This window comes from Mobula birostris, unplaced genomic scaffold, assembly GCF_030028105.1.
Source record: "Mobula birostris isolate sMobBir1 unplaced genomic scaffold, sMobBir1.hap1 scaffold_1175, whole genome shotgun sequence".
Taxonomy (NCBI): domain Eukaryota; kingdom Metazoa; phylum Chordata; class Chondrichthyes; order Myliobatiformes; family Myliobatidae; genus Mobula; species Mobula birostris.
Window position 1 is genome coordinate 74,501 of NW_027274216.1, and position 15,767 is coordinate 90,267.

The following is a 15,767-nucleotide window of genomic DNA, read 5'->3' on the forward strand; positions in this document are numbered from 1 at the left end:
GCTTCCTCTCTTTTCCACCAGGAATTAATGGAGCCGGGGCAACAGATGGGGTGGAATTCTTCTTAGGAGCAGGGTGGAATAACAGGGAAATAACTACTTTTGTTTTTCCGACAGAGAGGCAGCGAGCAGCACATCACACGAGGATTGCTCGGTAATCAGGTAAGCAGGCAGAGAAAGTTGAACTGTGAGAGCCAGTGTGCCCCGTCCAAAATTGACTGGTGTCCCAATTACCCCAATCCCCACTTCCACCATCCCAAATACCCCAATCCCCACATCCCGCCATCCCAATTACCCCAATCCCCACATCCACCATCCCAATTACCCCAATCCCTACAGCCGCCATCCCAATTTCCCCAATCCCCACATCCACCATCCCAATTACCCCAATCCCCACATCCGCCATCCCAAATACCCCAATCCCTACATCCGCCATCCCAATTACCCCAATCTCCACATCCACCATCCCAAATACCCCAATCCCCACATACACTATCCCAAATACCCCAAACCCCACATCCGTCATCCCAAATACCCCAATCCCCACATCCATCATCCCAATTACCCCAATCCCAAATACCCCAATCCCCACATCCGCCATCCCAAATACCCCAATCCCCACATCCACCATCCCAATTACCCCAATCCCAAATACTCCAATCCCCACACCCACCATCCCAAATACCCCAATCCCCACATCCCCCATCCCAAATACCCCAATCCCCACATCCACCATCCCAATTACCCCAATCCCCACATCCACCATCCCAATTACCCCAATCCCAAATACCCCAATCCCCACATCCGTCATCCCAAATACCCCAATCCCCACATCCACCATCCCAATTACCCCAATCCCAAATACCCCAATCCCCACATCCGTCATCCCAAATACCCCAATCCCCACATCCATCATTCCAATTACCCCAATCCTCACATCCACCATCCCAAATACCCCAATCCCCACATCCACCATCCCAATTACCCCAATCCTCACATCCACCATCCCAATTACCCCAATCCCCACTTCCACCATCCCAAATACCCCAATCCCCAAATCCACCATCCGAATTACCCCAATCCAAACACCCGCCATCCCAATTACCCCAATCCCCACATCCACCATCCCCAATCACCCCAATCCCCACATCCACCATCCCAAATACCCCAATCCCCACATCCACCATCCCAAATACCCCAATCCCCACATACACCATCCAAATACCCCAATCCCCACATCCACCATCCCAAATACCCCAATCCCCACATCCGCCATCCCAATTACCCCATTCCCCACATCCACCATCCCAAATACCCCAATCACCACATCCACCATCCCAATCACCCCAATCCCCACATCCGCCATCCCAAATACCCCAATCCCAATACCACAATCCCCACATCCGTCATCCCAAATACCCCAATCCCCACATACACCATCCCAAATACCCCATTCCCCACATCCACCATCCAAATACCCCAATCCCCCACATCCACCATCCCAAATACGCCAATCCCCACATCCACCATCCCAATTACCCCAATCCCAAATACCCCAATCCCCACATCAGTCATCCCAAAACCTCAATCCCCACATACACCATCCCAAATACCACATTCCCCACATCCACCATCCCAATACCCCAATCCCCACATCCACCCATCCCAATTACCCCAATCCCCACATCCACCATCCCAAATACCCAATCCCCACATCCACCATCCCAATTACCCCAATCCTCACATCCACCATCCCAAATACCCCAATCCCCACATCCACCATCCCAATTACCCCAATCCTCACATCCACCATCCCAATTACCCCAATCCCCACTTCCACCATCCCAAATACCCCAATCCCCAAATCCACCATCCCAATTACCCCAATCAAAACACCCGCCATCCCAATTACCCCAATCCCCCACATCCACCATCTCAATCACCCCAATCCCCACATCCACCATCCCAATCACCCCAATCCCAACATCCACCATCCCAAATACCCAATCCCCACATCCACCATCCCAATTACCCCAATCCCCACATCCACCATCCCAAATACCCCAATCCCCACATCCACCATCCCAATTACCCCAATCCTCACATCCACCATCCCAAATACCCCCAATCCCCACATCCACCATCCCAATTACCCCAATCCTCACATCCACCATCCCAATTACCCCAATCCCCACTTCCACCATCCCAAATACCCCAATCCCCAAATCCACCATCCCAATTACCCCAATCAAAACACCCGCCATCCCAATTACCCCAATCCCACATCCACCATCCCAATCACCCCAATCCCCACATCCACCATCCCAAATACCCCAATCCCCCACATCCACCATCCCAATTACCCCAATCCCCACATCCGTCATCCCAAATACCCCAATCCCCACATCCGTCATCCCAAATACCCCAATCCCCACAGCCACCATCCCAATTACCCCAATCCCCACATCCGTCATCCCAAATACCCCAATCCCCACATCCACCATCCCAAATACCCCAATCACCACATCCACCATCCCAATTACCCCAATCCCCACATCCGTCATCCCAAATACCCCAATCCCCACATCCACCATCCCAAATACCCCAATCCCCACATCCACCATCCCAATTACCCCAATCCCAAATACCCCAATCCCCACGTCCGTCATCCCAAATACCCAATCCCCACATCCACCATCCCAATTACCCAATCCCCACATCCACCATCCCAAATACCCCAATCCCCACATCCGTCATCCCAAATACCCCAATCCCCACATCCACCATCCCAATTACCCCAATCCCCATATCCGTCATCCCAAATACCCCAATCCCCACATCCACCATCCCAAATACCCCAATCCCCCACATCCACCATCCCAATTACCTGAATCCCCACATCCGCCATCCCAAATACCCAATCCCCACATACACCATCCCAATTACCCCAATCCCCACATCCGTCATCCCAAATACCCAATCCCCACATCCACCATCCCAATTACCCCAATCCCCACATCCACTATCCAGTGTAGAGAGTTAAATTTGACTCTTTGGGAAGACAAAGCAGGATTGGATTGTTACATTGAATGGCAGGGCCCTGGGGGGTGTTGTAGAAGACACGGAACTCAGCCAACACGTAAATGGAGTCACAGCAGTGAAGGTGTTTGGCACACTCTGCTTCAGCAGCCTTCTTCCTCTTCCTCTCCCAACCCTCTCTCTGCTCTCTTCCCTCTCCCACCCCCTCTCCTCCCTCTCTTCCTCTCTCCCCCTCTCTCCCCTCTCTAATCCTCTCTCCTCACCACTCCCCCCAATTCTCTCCCCTCTCCCCCCTCTCCCCCTCCTCCATCTCCCTCTCTGCCCTCACCACTCCCCCTCTCATCTCTCTCCCCTCTCCCCCTCCCCCATCTCCCTCTCTGTCCTCACCACTTCCCCCTCATCTCTCTCCCCTCTCCCCTCTCTCCCCCTCCCCCTCTCCCTCTCTGTCCTCACCACTCCCCCTCTCATCCTCTCCCTCCTCCCCTCCCTCATCTCCATCTCTATCCTCACCACTCCCCCTCTCCCCTCTCCCCCTCCCCCTCTCCCCATCTCCCTCGCTGTCCTCACCACTCCTCCTCTCATCTCTCTCCCCTCTCTCTCTCTCCCCCTCTCCCCCTCTCCCCCACTCCCCTCCCCCCTCTCCCCTCCCCCTCATCTCCCTCTCTGTCCTTACCACTCCCCCTTTTCATCTCTCCCCACTCTCCCCCTCCCCCATCTCCCTCGCTGTCCTCACCACTCCCCCTCTCATCTCTCTCCCCCTCCCTCTCTCCCCCTCTCCCCCTCACTCTCCCCTCCCCCTCTCTTCCCCTCTCATTCTCTCTCTCGCTGCCTTTCTCTGTCTTTGTGTCTCTCTCTCTGTTGCCTCCCATTCCCTCTCTCACTTACTGTCCCTTCCTCTACCCCTCTCCTCCTCTTTCTCTCCCACATTTGCAGCTTCTCTCTCTTTTTCACCCTCTGTCACACACTCACTTTTTCTTTATCCCCTCTCCTGCTCTCACCCACTCATTTGCATCCTCTGTCTCTCCTTCACCCTCCCTCTGTCCCATCATCTCTCTCTCCCTGTCTCCCTGTCTCTCTCACCGCTCTCCCATTCGACACTCCCTCTCTAGAACCCCACGGACACGCCATTCCGACCATGCGTACCGTACTAACAATCCCTGCACACTCTCACTCCGCAGCAGTTTCTTCCGGAGGAACGGCTATCAAGAAAACCAGGAGAATCCCAAGAATGGAAGCAGGAGTCTAAGAACCCGTCACAGTGAGTTAAAAAGGAAAACAGCTTCCACATCTCCTTCACGCCATCCCTATGCACACCCCTCCCCGTCACCTTCAACCCCATCCTTCCCTACACCCCTCCCCGTCACCTTCACTCCAACCCTCCCCTACACCCCTCCCCGTCACCTTCACCCCACCTCCCCATCTCCATCACCACCACCCTCCACTACAGCCCTCCCCATTTCCATCACCCCCCTCCCCATCTCCATCACCCCACCCTCCCCTACACCCCTCCCCATCTCCATCACCCCACCCTCCACTGCAGCCCTCCCCATCTCCATCACCCCCCTCCCCATCTTCATCACCCCACCCTCCCCTACAACCCTCCCCATCTCCATCACCACCACCCTCCGCTACACCCTCCCCATCTCCATCACCCCACCCTCCACTACACCCCTCCCTGTCTCCGTCACCACCACCCTCCACTACACCCCTCCCCATCTCCATCACCCCCACCCTCCACTACACCCCCTCCCCATCTCCATCACCCCCACCCTCCCCTACACCCCTCCCATCTCCATCACCCCCACCCTCCACTACACCCTCCCTGTCTCCATCACCACCACCCACCACTACACCCCTCCCCATTTCCATCACCCCCCCCCTCCCCATCTTCATCACCCACCCTCCCCTACAACCCTCCCCATCTCCATCACCCCCACCCTCCCCTACACCCCTCCCCATCTCCATCACACCCACCTCCACTACAGCCCTCCCTATCTACATCACCCCACCCTCCACTACAGCCCTCCCCATCTCCATCACCCCCCTCCCCATCTTCATCACCCCACCCTCCCCCATCTCCATCACCACCACCTTCCGCTACACCCCTCCCCATCTCCATCACCCCACCCTCCACTACACCCCTCCCCATCTCCCCCCTCCCCATCTTCATCACCCCACCCTCCCCTACAACCCTCCCCATCTCCATCACCCCCACCCTCCACTACACACCTCCCCATCTCCATCACCACCACCCTCCACTACACCCCTCCCATCTCCATCACCCCCACCCTCCCCTACACCCCTCCCCATCTCCATCACCCCCCTCACCATCTTCATCACCCCACCCTCCCCTACACCCCTCCCCATCTCCATCACCCCCACCCTCCACTACACACCTCCCCATCTCCATCACCACCGCCCTCCACTACACCGCACCCCATCTCCATCACCCCCACCCTCCACTACACCCCTCCCTGTCTCCGTCACCACCACCCTCCACTACACCCCTCCCCATCTTCAATCACTCCCACCCTCCACTACACCCTCCCTGTCTCCGTCACCACCACCCTCCACTACACCCCTCCCCATCTCCATCACCCCCCTCCCCATCTTCATCACCCCACCTTCCCCTACAACCCTCCCCATCTCCATCACCCCCACCCTCCACTACACACCTCCCCATCTCCATTACTCCCGACCCTCCACTACACCCCTCCCTGTCTCCGTCACCACCACCCTCCACTACACCCCTCCCCATCTCCATCACCCCCACCCTCCACTACACCCCTCCCCATCTCCATCACCCCCACCCTCCCCTACACCCCTCCCCATCTCCATCACCCCCACCCTCCACTACACACCTCCCCATCTCCATCACCACCACCCTCCACTACACCCCTCCATCTCCATCACCCCCACCCTCCCCTACACCCCTCCCCATCTCCATCACCCCCCTCACCATCTTCATCACCCCACCCTCCCCTACACCCCTCCCCATCTCCATCACCCCACCCTCCACTACACACCTCCCATCTCCATCACCACCGCCCTCCACTACACCGCACCCCATCTCCATCACCCCCACCCTCCACTACACCCTCCTGTCTCCGTCACCACCACCCTCACTACAACCCCTCCCATCTTCATCACTCCCACCCTCCACTACACCCCTCCCTGTCTCCGTCACCACCACCCTCCACTACACCCCTCCCCATCTCCATCACCCCCCTCCCCATCTTCATCACCCCACCTTCCCCTACAACCCTCCCCATCTCCATCACCCCCACCCTCCACTACACACCTCCCCATCTCCATTACTCCCACCCTCCACTACACCCCTCCCTGTCTCCGTCACCACCACCCTCCACTACACCCCTCCCCATCTCCATCACCCCACCCTCCACTACACCCCTCCCCATCTCCATCACCCCCACCCTCCCCTACACCCCTCCCCATCTCCATCACCCCTCCTCCCCATCTCCATCACCCCTACCCTCCCCTACACCCCTCCCCATCTCCATCACCCCTCCTCCCCATCTCCATCACCACCACCCACCACTACACCCCTCACCATTTCCATCACCCCCCTCCCCATCTTCATCACCCCACCCTCCCCTACAACCCTCCCCATCTCCACCACCCCCACCCTCCACTACACACCTCCCCATCTCCATCACCACCACCCTCCACTACACCCTCCCCATCTCCATCACCACCACCCTCAACTACACCCCGCCCATCTCCATCACCCCCACCCACCCCTACACCCCTCCCCATCTCCATCACCCATCCTCCCCATCTCCATCACCACCACCCTCCACTACACCCCTCCCCATTTCCATCACCCCCCTCCCCATCTTCATCACCCCACCCTCCCCTACAACCCTCCCCATCTCCATCACCCCCACCCTCCACTACAGCCCTCCCCATCTCCATCACCCCCACCCTCCACTACACCCCTCCCCATCTCCATCACCCCCACTCTCCCCTACACCCCTCCCCATCTCCATCACCCCCCTCCTCATCTTCATCACCCCACCCTCCCCTACAACCCTCCCCATCTCCATCACCACCACCCTCCACTACACACCTCCCCATCTCCATCACCCCCCTCCCCATCTTCATCACCCCACCCTCCACTACACCCCTCCCCATCTTCATCACCCCCACCCTCCACTACACCCCTCCCCATCTTCATCACCCCCACCCTCCACTACACCCCTCCCCATCTACATGACCCCCACCCTCCCCTACACCCCTCTCCCATCTCCATCACCCCCACCCTCCACTACACCCCTCGCCATCTCCATCACCACCACCCTCCACTGCACCCCTCCCCATCTACATGACCCCCACCCTCCCCTACACCCCTCCGCATCTCCATCATCCCCTCCCTCCTCTACACCCCTCCCCATCTCGATCACCCCCTCCCCATCTCCATCACCACCACCCTCCACTACACCCCTCCCTATCTCCATCACCCCCCTCCCCTTCTCCATCACCCCCACCCTCCACTACACCCCTCCCCATCTCCATCACCACCACGCTCCACTACACCCCTCCCCATCTCCATCACCACCACGCTCCACTACACCCCTCCCCATCTCCATCACCCCCCTCCCATCTCCATCACCCCCACCCTCGCCTACACCCTTCCCCATCTCCATCACCCCCTCCCATCTCCATCACCCCCACCCTCCACTACACCCCTCGCCATCTCCATCACCCCCACCCTCCCCTACACCACTCCCCATCTCCATCACCCCTACCCTCCCCTACAACCCTCCCTGTCTCCGTCACCCACTCCCTCCCCTACACCCCTCCCCGTCTCCGTCACTCCCTCCCTCCACTACACCCCTCCCCATCTCCACCACCACCACCCTCCACTACACCTCTCCCCATCTCCATCACCACCTCCCCATTTCCATCACCCCCACCCTCCACTACACTCATCCCCATCTCCATCAACCCCCCTCCCCATCTTCATTGCCCCACCCTCCACTACACCCCTTTCCATCTCCATCACCTCTTCCCTCCCCCCATCCCTCTCCATCTCCCCCTCTCTCCCCCACACCCCTCCCCATCTCCGTCACCCCCCTCCCTCCCCTACCCCCCTCCCTATCTCCATCACCCCGTGCCACCCCAACGTCCCTCCCCGGCTCCGTCACCCCTACCCTCCACTACACCCCTCCCCATCTCCATCACCACCACCCTCCACTACACCCCTCCCCATTTCCATCACCACCACCCTCCACTACACCCCTCCCCATCTCTGTCACGCCCACCCTGCCCTATACCCCTCCCCGTCACCTTCAACCCCTCCGTCCACTACACTCTTCCCCATCTCCATCACCCCCACCCTCTGCTGCACCCCTCCCCGTCTCTGTCAACCCCACGCTCCCCTACACCCCTCCCCATCTCCATCACCCCCACCCTCCCCGTCTCCATCACCCCCACCCTCCCCTACACCCCTCCCATCTCCATCACACCCACCCTCCACTACAACCCTCCCCATCTCCATCACCACCACCCTCCACTACACCCCTCCCCATCTCCATCACCCCTACTCTCCACTACACCTCTCCCCGTCTCCATCACCCCCACCCTCCACTACACTCCTGCCCATCTCCATCACCCCCACCCTCCCCTACACCCCTCCCCATCTCCGTCACTCCCTCCCTCCCCTACACCCCTCCCCATCTCCATCACCCCCACCTTCCCATACACCCCTCCCCATCTCCATCACCCCCACCCTCCCCTACACTACTCCTCGTCTCCATCACCCCCACCTTCCCCTACACCCCTCCCCATCTCTATCACCCCCACCCCTACACTACTCCCCATCTCCATCACCCCCACCCTCCCCTACACCCTCCCCATCTCCATCACCCCCACCCTCCCCTACACCTTTCCCCATCTCCAACACCCCCTCCCTCCCCAACGCCCCTCCCCGGCTCCGTCACCCCCACCCTCCCCTACACCCCTCCCCATCTCCATCACGCCCACCCTCCACTACACACCTCCCCATCTCCATCACCCCCACCCTCACCTACACTACTCCCCATCTCCATCACCCCCCACCCTCCACTACACTACTCCTCATCTCCATCACCCCCACCCTCCCCTACACCCCTCCCCATCTCCATCACCCCTACTCTCCACTACACCTCTCCCCGTCTCCATCACCCCCACCCTCCACTACACTCCTGCCCATCTCCATCACTCCCACCCTCCCCTACACCCCTCCCCATCTCCGTCACTCCCTCCCTCCCCTACACCCCTCCCCATCTCCATCACCCCCACCTTCCCATACACCCCTCCCCATCTCCATCACCCCCACCCTCCCCTACACTACTCCTCGTCTCCATCACCCCCACCTTCCCCTACACTACTCCTCGTCTCCATCACCCCCACCTTCCCCTACACCCCTCCCCATCTCCATCACCCCCACCCCTACACTACTCCCCATTTCCATCACCCCCACCCTCCACTACACTCTTCCCCATCTCCATCACCCCCATCCTCCACTACACCACTTCCCATCTCCATCACCCCCACCCTCCCCTACACCCTCCCCATCTCCATCACCCCCACCCTCCACTAAACCCCTCCCCATCTCCATCACCCCCACTCTCCACTACACCCCTCCCTGTCTCCATCAGCCCCTCTCTCCCCCACATCCCTCCCTGTCTCCCCCTCTCTCCCCCACACCCCTCCCCATCTCCATCATCCCCACACTCCACTACACCCCTCCTGTTTCCGTCAACCCCTCCCATCGCTAAATTCTTCCCCATCTCTGTCAACCCGCCCCTCCCCTACACCCATCCCCGTCTATATCAATCCCTCCCTGTCTGCATCACTCCCACCCTCCCCTACACTTCTTTCCATCTCCGTCACCCACTCCCTCCCCTACACCCCTCCCCATCTCCATCACCCCCTCTCTCCCCTACACCCCTCCCTGTCTCCGTCACCCACACCCTCCCCCACACCCCTCCCCGTCTCCATCACCCCCACCCTCCACGACACCCCTCCTGTTTCCGTCAACTCCTCCCTCCACTACACTCCTCCCCATCTCCATCACCAGCACCCTCCCCTACACCCCTCCCCATCTCCATCACCCCCACCCTCCCGAACACTACTCCTCATCTCCATCAACCCCACCCTACACTACACCCCTCCCCATCTCCATCATCCCCACCCTCCCCTACACCCCTCCCCGTCTCCGTCACCCCCTCCCTCCCCTACACACCTCTCCATCTCTGTCACCCCCTCCCTCCCCTACAACCCTCCCCATATCCATCACCCCCTCCCTCCCCTACACCCCTCTCATCTCCATCACACCCACCCTCCACTGCACCCCTCCCCATCTCCATCAACCCCACCCTCCCCTACTCCCCTCCCCAACTCCATCACCCTCTCCCTCCCCAACGCCTCTGCCCAGCTGCGTCACCCCCACCCTGCCCAACGCCTCTGCCCGGCTCCGTCACCCCCACCCTCCCCTACACCCCTCACAATCTCCATCACTCCCAACCTCCACTACACTCCTCCCCATCTCGATCACCCCCTCCCCATCTCCATCACCACCACCCTCCACTACACCCCTCCCTATCTCCATCACCCCCCTCCCCTTCTCCATCACCCCCACCCTCCACTACACCCCTCCCCATCTCCATCACCACCACGCTCCACTACACCCCTGCCCATCTCCATCACCCCCCCTCCCCATCTCCATCACCCCCCTCCCATCTCCATCACCCCACCCTCGCCTACACCCTTCCCCATCTCCATCACCCCCTCCCATCTCCATCACCCCCACCCTCCCCTACACCCCTCCCCATCTCCATCACCCCCACCCTCCCCTACAACCCTCCCTGTCTCCGTCACCCACTCCCTCCCCTACACCCCTCCCCGTCTCCGTCACTCCCTCCCTCCACTACACCCCTCCCCATCTCCACCACCACCACCCTCCACTACACCTCTCCCCATCTCCATCACCACCTCCCCATTTCCATCACCCCCACCCTCCACTACACTCATCCCCATCTCCATCAACACCCCTCCCCATCTTCATTGCCCCACCATCCACTACACCCCTTTCCATCTCCATCACCTCTTCCCTCCCCCCATCCCTCTACATCTCCCCCTCTCTCCCCCACACCCCTCCCCATCTCCGTCACCCCCTCCCTCCCCTACCCCCCTCCCTATCTCCATCACCCCGTGCCACCCCAACGTCCCTCCCCGGCTCCGTCACCCCTACCCTCCACTACACCCCTCCCCATCTCCATCACCTCCACCCTCCGCTACACCCCTCCCCATTTCCATCACCACCACCCTCCACTACACCCCTCCCCATCTCTGTCACCCCCACCCTGCCCTATACCCCTCCCCGTCACCTTCAACCCCTCCGTCCACTACACTCTTCCCCATCTCCATCACCCCCACCCTCTGCTGCACCCCTCCCCGTCTCCGTCAACCCCACGCTCCCCTACACCCCTCCCCATCTCCATCATCCCCACACTCCACTACACCCCTCCTGTTTCCGTCAACCCCTCCCATCGCTAAATTCTTCCCCATCTCTGTCAACCCGCCCCTCCCCTACACCCATCCCCGTCTATATCAATCCCTCCCTGTCTGCATCACTCCCACCCTCCCCTACACTTCTTTCCATCTCCGTCACCCTCTCCCTCCCCTACAACCCTCCCCATCTTTGTCACCCCCTCCCTTCCCTACACCCCTCCCCATCTCCGTCACCCCCTCCCTCCACTACACCCCTCCCCATCTCCATCACCCCCTCCCTCCACTACACCCCTCCCCATTTCCATCACCCACTCCCTCCCCTACACCCCTCCCCATCTCCATCACCCCCTCTCTCCCCTACACCCCTCCCCATCTCCATCACCCCCTCTCTCCCCTACACCCCTCCCCATCTCCATCACCCACTCCCTCCCCTACACCCCTCCCCATCTCCATCACCCCCTCCCTCCACTACACCCCTCCCCATCTCCATCACCCACTCCCTCCACTACACCCCTCCCCATCTCTGTCACCCCCACCCTGCCCTATACCCCTCCCCGTCACCTTCAACCCCTCCGTCCACTACACTCTTCCCCATCTCCATCACCCCCACCCTCTGCTGCACCCCTCCCCGTCTCCGTCAACCCCACGCTCCCCTACACCCCTCCCCATCTCCATCACCCACTCCCTCCCCTACACCCCTCCCCATCTCCATCACCCCCTCTCTCCCCTACACCCCTCCCCATCTCCATCACCCACTCCCTCCCCTACACCCCTCCCCGTCTCCATCACCCCCACCCTCCACGACACCCCTCCTGTTTCCGTCAACTCCTCCCTCCACTACACTCCTCCCCATCTCCATCACCAGCACCCTCCCCTACACCCCTCCCCATCTCCATCACCCCCACCCTACACTACATCCCTCCCCGTCTCCATCACCACCACCGTCCACTACACCACTCCCCATCTCCATCATCCCCACCCTCCCCTACACCCCTCCCCGTCTCCGTCACCCCCTCCCTCCCCTACACACCTCTCCATCTCTGTCACCCCCTCCCTCCCCTACAACCCTCCCCATATCCATCACCCCCTCCCTCCCCTACACCCCTCTCATCTCCATCACACCCACCCTCCACTGCACCCCTCCCCATCTCCATCAACCCCACCCTCCCCTACTCCCCTCCCCATCTCCATCACCCTCTCCCTCCCCAACGCCTCTGCCCAGCTGCGTCACCCCCACCCTCCCCTACACCCCTCACAATCTCCATCACTCCCACCCTCCACTACACTCCTCCCCATCTCCATCACCACCACCCTCCCCTACACCCCTCCGCATCTCCGACACCCCCATCCCTCCACTACACCCCTCCCCATCTCCATCACCCTCTCCCTCGCCAACGCCTCTGCCCGGCTCCGTCACCCCCACCCTCCCCTACACCCCTCAAAATCTCCATCACTCCCACCCTCCACTACACTCCTCCCCATCTCCATCACCACCACCCTCCCCTACACCCCTCTGCATCTCCGACACCCCCATCCCTCCACTACACCCCTCCCCATCTCCATCACCCTCTCCCTCCCCAACGCCTCTGCCCGGCTCCGTCACCCCCACTCTCCCCTACACCCCTCACAATCTCCATCACTCCCACCCTCCACTACACTCCTCCCCATCTCCATCACCCCCACCCTCCACTACACCCCTCCCCATCTCCATCATCCCCACCCTCCCCTACACCGTTCCCCATCTCCATCACCCCCACCCTCCCCTACACCCTCCCCATCTCCATCACCCCCACCCTCCCCTACACCCTTCCCCATCTCCAACACCCCCTCCCTCCCCGGCTCCGTCACCCCCACCTTCGCCTACACTACTTCTCGTCTCCATCACCTCCACCCTCCACTACACCCCTCCCCATCTCCGTCGCCCCCACCCTCCACTACACTACTCCCCGTCTCCGTCACCCCCACCCTCCACTACACCCCTCCCCATCTCTGTCACCCCCACCCTCTACTACACTACTCCCCGTCTCCATCACCCCCACCCTCCTCTACACCCCTCCCCATCTCTATCACCCCACCCTCCCCTACACCCCTCCCTGTCTCCGTCACCCCCTCCCTCCCCAACACCCCGCCCCCGGCTCCATCACCCCCTCCCTCCACAACGCCCCTCCCCGGCTCCATCACCCCCACCCTCCACTACACCCCTCCCTGTCTTCATCACCCCCTCTCTCCCCTACACCCCTCCCCATCTCCATCACCCCCTCTCTCCGCTACACCCCTCCCCGTCTCTGTCACCTCTTCCCTCCCCTACACCCCTCCCCGTCTCCATCACCCCCACCCTCCACTACACCCACTCCATCTCCATCACCCCCTCCCATCTCCATCACCCCCACCCTCCACTACACCCCTCGCCATCTCCATCACCCCCACCCTCCCCTACACCCCTCCCCATCTCCATCACCCCCACCCTCCCCTACAACCCTCCCTGTCTCCGTCACCCACTCCCTCCCCTACACCCCTCCCCGTCTCCGTCACTCCCTCCCTCCACTACACCCCTCCCCATCTCCACCACCACCACCCTCCACTACACCTCTCCCCATCTCCATCACCACCTCCCCATTTCCATCACCCCCACCCTCCACTACACTCATCCCCATCTCCATCAACCCCCCTCCCCATCTTCATTGCCCCACCATCCACTACACCCCTTTCCATCTCCATCACCTCTTCCCTCCCCCCATCCCTCTCCATCTCCCCCTCTCTCCCCCACACCCCTCCCCATCTCCGTCACCCCCTCCCTCCCCTACCCCCCTCCCTATCTCCATCACCCCGTGCCACCCCAACGTCCCTCCCCGGCTCCGTCACCCCTACCCTCCACTACACCCCTCCCCATCTCCATCACCTCCACCCTCCGCTACACCCCTCCCCATTTCCATCACCACCACCCTCCACTACACCCCTCCCCATCTCTGTCACCCCCACCCTGCCCTATACCCCTCCCCGTCACCTTCAACCCCTCCGTCCACTACACTCTTCCCCATCTCCATCACCCCCACCCTCTGCTGCACCCCTCCCCGTCTCCGTCAACCCCACGCTCCCCTACACCCCTCCCCATCTCCATCACCCCCACCCTCCCCGTCTCCATCACCCCCACCCTCCCCTACACCCCTCCCATCTCCATCACACCCACCCTCCACTACAACCCTCCCCATCTCCATCACCACCACCCTCCACTACACCCCTCCCCATCTCCATCACCCCTACTCTCCAGTATACCTCTCCCCGTCTCCATCACCCCCACCCTCCACTACACTCCTGCCCATCTCCATCACCCCCACCTTCCCATACACCCCTCCCCATCTCCATCACCCCCACCCCTACACTACTCCCCATCTCCATCACCCCCAGCCTCCACTACACCACTTCCCATCTCCATCACCCCCACCCTCCCCTACACCCTTCCCCATCTCCATCACCCCCACCCTCCCCTACACCCTCCCCATCTCCATCACCCCCACCCTCCCCTACACCCTTCCCCATCTCCAACACCCCCTCCCTCCCCAACGCCCCTCCCCGGCTCCGTCACCCCCACTCTCCCCTACACCCCTCCCCATCTCCATCACGCCCACCCTCCACTACACACCTCCCCATCTCCATCACCCCCACCCTCCACTACACTACTCCTCATCTCCATCACCCCCACCCTCCCGTACACCCCTCCCCATCTCCATCACCCCCACCCTCCCCTACACCCCTCCCCATTTCTATCACCCCCTCCCTCCGCTACACCCCTCCCCATCTCCGTCAACCCCACGCTCCCCTACACCCCTCCCCATCTCCATCACCCCCACCCTCCCCGTCTCCATCACCCCCACCCTCCCCTACACCCCTCCCATCTCCATCACACCCACCCTCCACTACAACCCTCCCCATCTCCATCACCACCACCCTCCACTACACCCCTCGCCATCTCCATCACCCCTACTCTCCACTACACCTCTCCCCGTCTCCATCACCCCCACCCTCCACTACACTCCTGCCCATCTCCATCACCCCCACCCTCCCCTACACCCCTCCCCATCTCCATCACCCCCACCTTCCCATACACCCCTCCCCATCTCCATCACCCCCACCCTCCACTACACTACTCCTCGTCTCCATCACCCCCACCTTCCCCTACACCCCTCCCCATCTCCATCACCCCCACCCCTACACTA

General features: G+C 61.0%; 1 protein-coding gene across 1 annotated transcript in view; it reads left to right on the forward strand.

The window, feature by feature from the left end:
• Positions 1 to 15,767, forward strand: part of LOC140192353 (uncharacterized) — a gene marked incomplete at its 3' end in the record, with an annotated part of 59,466 nt that overhangs the window by 11,840 nt on the left and 31,859 nt on the right. The window contains exons 6-9 of the mRNA XM_072250001.1: positions 115 to 151; positions 681 to 878; positions 1,242 to 1,358; positions 4,215 to 4,294. Of these exons, the coding sequence (XP_072106102.1) occupies positions 115 to 151; positions 681 to 878; positions 1,242 to 1,358; positions 4,215 to 4,294 (432 nt within the window). The remainder of the gene's footprint in view (positions 1 to 114; positions 152 to 680; positions 879 to 1,241; positions 1,359 to 4,214; positions 4,295 to 15,767) is intronic.